At 35.5% G+C, this 3,330-nt stretch overlaps 1 protein-coding gene across 1 annotated transcript in view; it reads left to right on the top strand.

Annotated features, from left to right (window-relative positions):
• The window catches only part of cdh23 (cadherin-related 23), a gene marked incomplete at its 5' end in the record, with an annotated part of 152,643 nt that overhangs the window by 34,254 nt on the left and 115,059 nt on the right, over nucleotides 1–3,330 (top strand). The window contains 1 exon segment of the mRNA XM_014005461.1: nucleotides 2,139–2,211. Within this exon segment, the coding sequence (XP_013860915.1) occupies nucleotides 2,139–2,211 (73 nt within the window).

Here is a 3,330-nt window from a genome sequence, read left to right as displayed (position 1 = left end):
TATTATTTTTGATTGAAATTATTATTTTTGATTGTGAAGATGCTTTTTGTTTGATTGAATCATAAAAACACAAATTTACCTCCATACCTTTCACGATGTGTAATTGTGTCAAAGGGACAGTTCAGCTGTTTTTTTGTTTTAATGGATTCCTGCGCCTCGATTTGGAGAAAGAGTTTATCTCTGACGACACTGACATGATAACTGTCCTCTGTGAGAATTTAAATAAAATAAACAAAATAAGAGTTAATTACATTTAAAAATAATCAGTCAAGACTTGATTCAGTAACTGAACAATGACGGAAAAAGTGGAAATAATAATAATAATAAAAACAAAACATCAGTAACTGAAGTTATTTAAACATGTAAAAGTTGCATCGTTAGACCTTGAAGTCATTGAATGTTTTCAGATGGCGGCAGCAGCAGGTAGCTGTAGCACTTTAGCATAGCCTGGGTCTTTTAGTTTTTATTTAATCTTCTGCTACTTTTAGCTTAACTAGCCTTTTGCTACCTTTAGCTAGCTGCTTAAACTTTTACGTAGCTTTTTTTTTTTTTTACCTATTTGCTGCTTTTATCTTGTAGCTATTATTTTGCTACTTCTAGCTGGCCTTTTGTTAATTTAACCATATAGCTTTTAGCTATCATTTTGCCTACATTTGTAATTCAAACATTTAGCTGTATTTTTTCTACAACATACTGGCCTTTTAATTTGAGCTTTTAGCTGTCATTTTTCTTCTTCTAGTGTTGTTTATGTTAGATTATAGCTATTATTTTGGTACTTTTAGTTGTTTTCTTGTTAAATTTAGGTTTTAGCTGTTATTTGTCTTCCACTAACTGACCTTTTGTCAACTTTAGCTGTTAGCTGTCATTTTGCTACTTTTAGCTTTTTTGTTGTTAGTTATAGCTGTCATTTTGCTACCTTTAGCTGGTGTTCTTTTAATTTTAGCTCTCATTTTGATACTTTCGCCTTTTGGTATTTTTAGCTGTCATTTTGCTACTTTTACCTGGCCTTTTGTTCATTTTAGTGTTCATTTTGCTATTTTTAGCTGGGCTTTTGTTAATTTTAGCTGTCAGTTTGCTACCTTTAGCTTGCCTTTTGTTCATTTTAGCTGTGATTTTCCTAGTTTTAGCTGGCCTTTTGTTCATTTTAGCTGTCATTTTGCTACTTTTAGCTGGCTTTTTGTTCATTTTAGTGTTCATTTTGCTATTTTTAGCTGGTCCTGATGCATCTCAGTAATCCAGGTAAAAAATCAAAAGGAAAAAAAATTGTATAGGTCCTCTGGACGGGTTCTTCTTTAATGAAACGTAAATGTGATGTGAGTATCAGTCACATGGAGGCAGGGCTTAAAAGCCTGAATTTAGCCTGAAACTCTCAGACTGAAGAAGTCTCTTGGAAGAGAGATGAAACGTTTCATTAGAGAAGAACCCGTCCAGAAGACCTATACAATTTTTTTTCCTTTTTATTTTTAGCTGGGTTTTTGTTAATTTGAGCTGTCATTTTGCTACTTTTAGCTGGCCTTTTGTTCATTTTAGTGTTCATTTTGCTATTTTTAGCTGGCCTTTTGTTAATTTTAGCTGTCAGTTTGCTACCTTTAGCTTGCCTTTTGTCATTTTAGCTGTGATTTTTGCTAGTTTTAGCTGGCCTTTTGTTCATTTTAGTGTTCATTTTGCTATTTTTAGCTGGCCTTTTGTTCATTTTAGCTGTCAGTTTGCTACCTTTAGCTTGCCTTTTGTCATTTTAGCTGTGATTTTCCTAGTTTTAGCTGGCCTTTTGGTCATTTTAGCTGTGATTTTGCTCGTTTTAGCTGGCCTTTTGTTCATTTTAGTGTTCATTTTGCTATTTTTAGCTGGCCTTTTGTTAATTTTAGCTGTCAGTTTGCTACCTTTAGCTTGCCTTTTGTCATTTTAGCTGTGATTTTTCCTAGTTTTAGCTGGCCTTTTGTTAATTTTACATATCATTTTGCTACTTTTAGCTGGCGTTCTGTTAATGTTTCTCTTCCACACTGAATATTTGGCAGAACATTTCTGTTTTTATTTTAGCGCGTCTGATTTTTTGCATCATTCCTCTTCCTGTCCAGGACTTTTCGGCTTGTTGATGTGAATTTCGGCTGTTTATTTATTTTCGTTTTTTTGTTTCCCAGGATGAAAACGACAACCCGCCTGTGTTCAGCCAACAGTCTTACATCATCAAAATCCCAGAGAACATCATTGCAGGTGAGTGGTTCAGTCACCAGGACCTGGTCCTGCAGCTCAACACAAACACTCGTCTTTGTCTCGAGTCGATTGATAACTGCAAATTCAGCAAATAGTTTTACTTTCCTCGGGTTATTTCTTCCTGACGGCAGGTTTTATTCCTCCTCTGTCCTCTAAGCTGGGCTGTTTTATTTGTTTTTCTCTGGATAATGATTTGAAACGCTCGATCAGAATGTAGGATGTTGACTATTTAAGGGAAATGTTCGGCTGTTATTCTCATGAACTCTTTTCCCTCTCAGACGATGGATTAGTTTCCCGTTGCTTGAGGGAGATGTGATGTCTGACAGCACCTCCCCGTCTCGTCTCTGGGCTCCTGCAGAGTCAGGACGTGTTTTATTTTCCACGTCCTGTTTAAAGGACGCGGCCCAGCAGCGAGGACGGAGGCTGGACTTCAGAGGAACGTGTCTGAAGTCTCCGGCCCTGAGCCCGGAGGCCCGAGGCGTGCGTTTGGAGAGGGCGCTCGGGGCTAGCCCCGCAGCTTTGACCAGCATCTCTTCCCCTCGCTAACCTCCGTACCGATAACCTCTGAGCCAAACGGGCCGATAATCCACTAATCCATAAACCCACTCAGTGCTGAGGACGTTARCTCTGCTGCTGTCTGACTCTAGATTCATGTTTCCTCTCCCAGGGTTCCTACAGTTTAAGGCAAGTTCAGTTTAAGACTTTTTAATGTCAAATTAGGTTAAATTTAAGACCTTTTAAGACTTCTTAATGTCAAATTAAATAAATTTAAGACATTTAAAGACTTTTTAATGCCAAATTGGTTAAATTTAAGACCTTTTAAGACTTCTTAATGTCAAATTAAATAAATTTAAGACATTTAAAGACTTTTTAATGCCAAATTGGTTAAATTTAAGACCTTTTAAGACTTCTTAATGTCAAATTAAATAAATTTAAGACATTTAAAGACTTTTTAATGCCAAATTGGTTAAATTTAAGACCTTTTAAGACTTCTTAATGTCAAATTAAATAAATTTAAGACATTTAAAGACTTTTTAATGCCAAATTGGTTAAATTTAAGACCTTTTAAGACTTCTTAATGTCAAATTAAATAAATTTAAGACATTTAAAGACTTTTTA

This window comes from Austrofundulus limnaeus, unplaced genomic scaffold (genome assembly GCF_001266775.1).
Source record: "Austrofundulus limnaeus strain Quisiro unplaced genomic scaffold, Austrofundulus_limnaeus-1.0 Scaffold30, whole genome shotgun sequence".
Taxonomy (NCBI): domain Eukaryota; kingdom Metazoa; phylum Chordata; class Actinopteri; order Cyprinodontiformes; family Rivulidae; genus Austrofundulus; species Austrofundulus limnaeus.
This window is presented reverse-complemented; position numbering and strand designations above follow the sequence as displayed.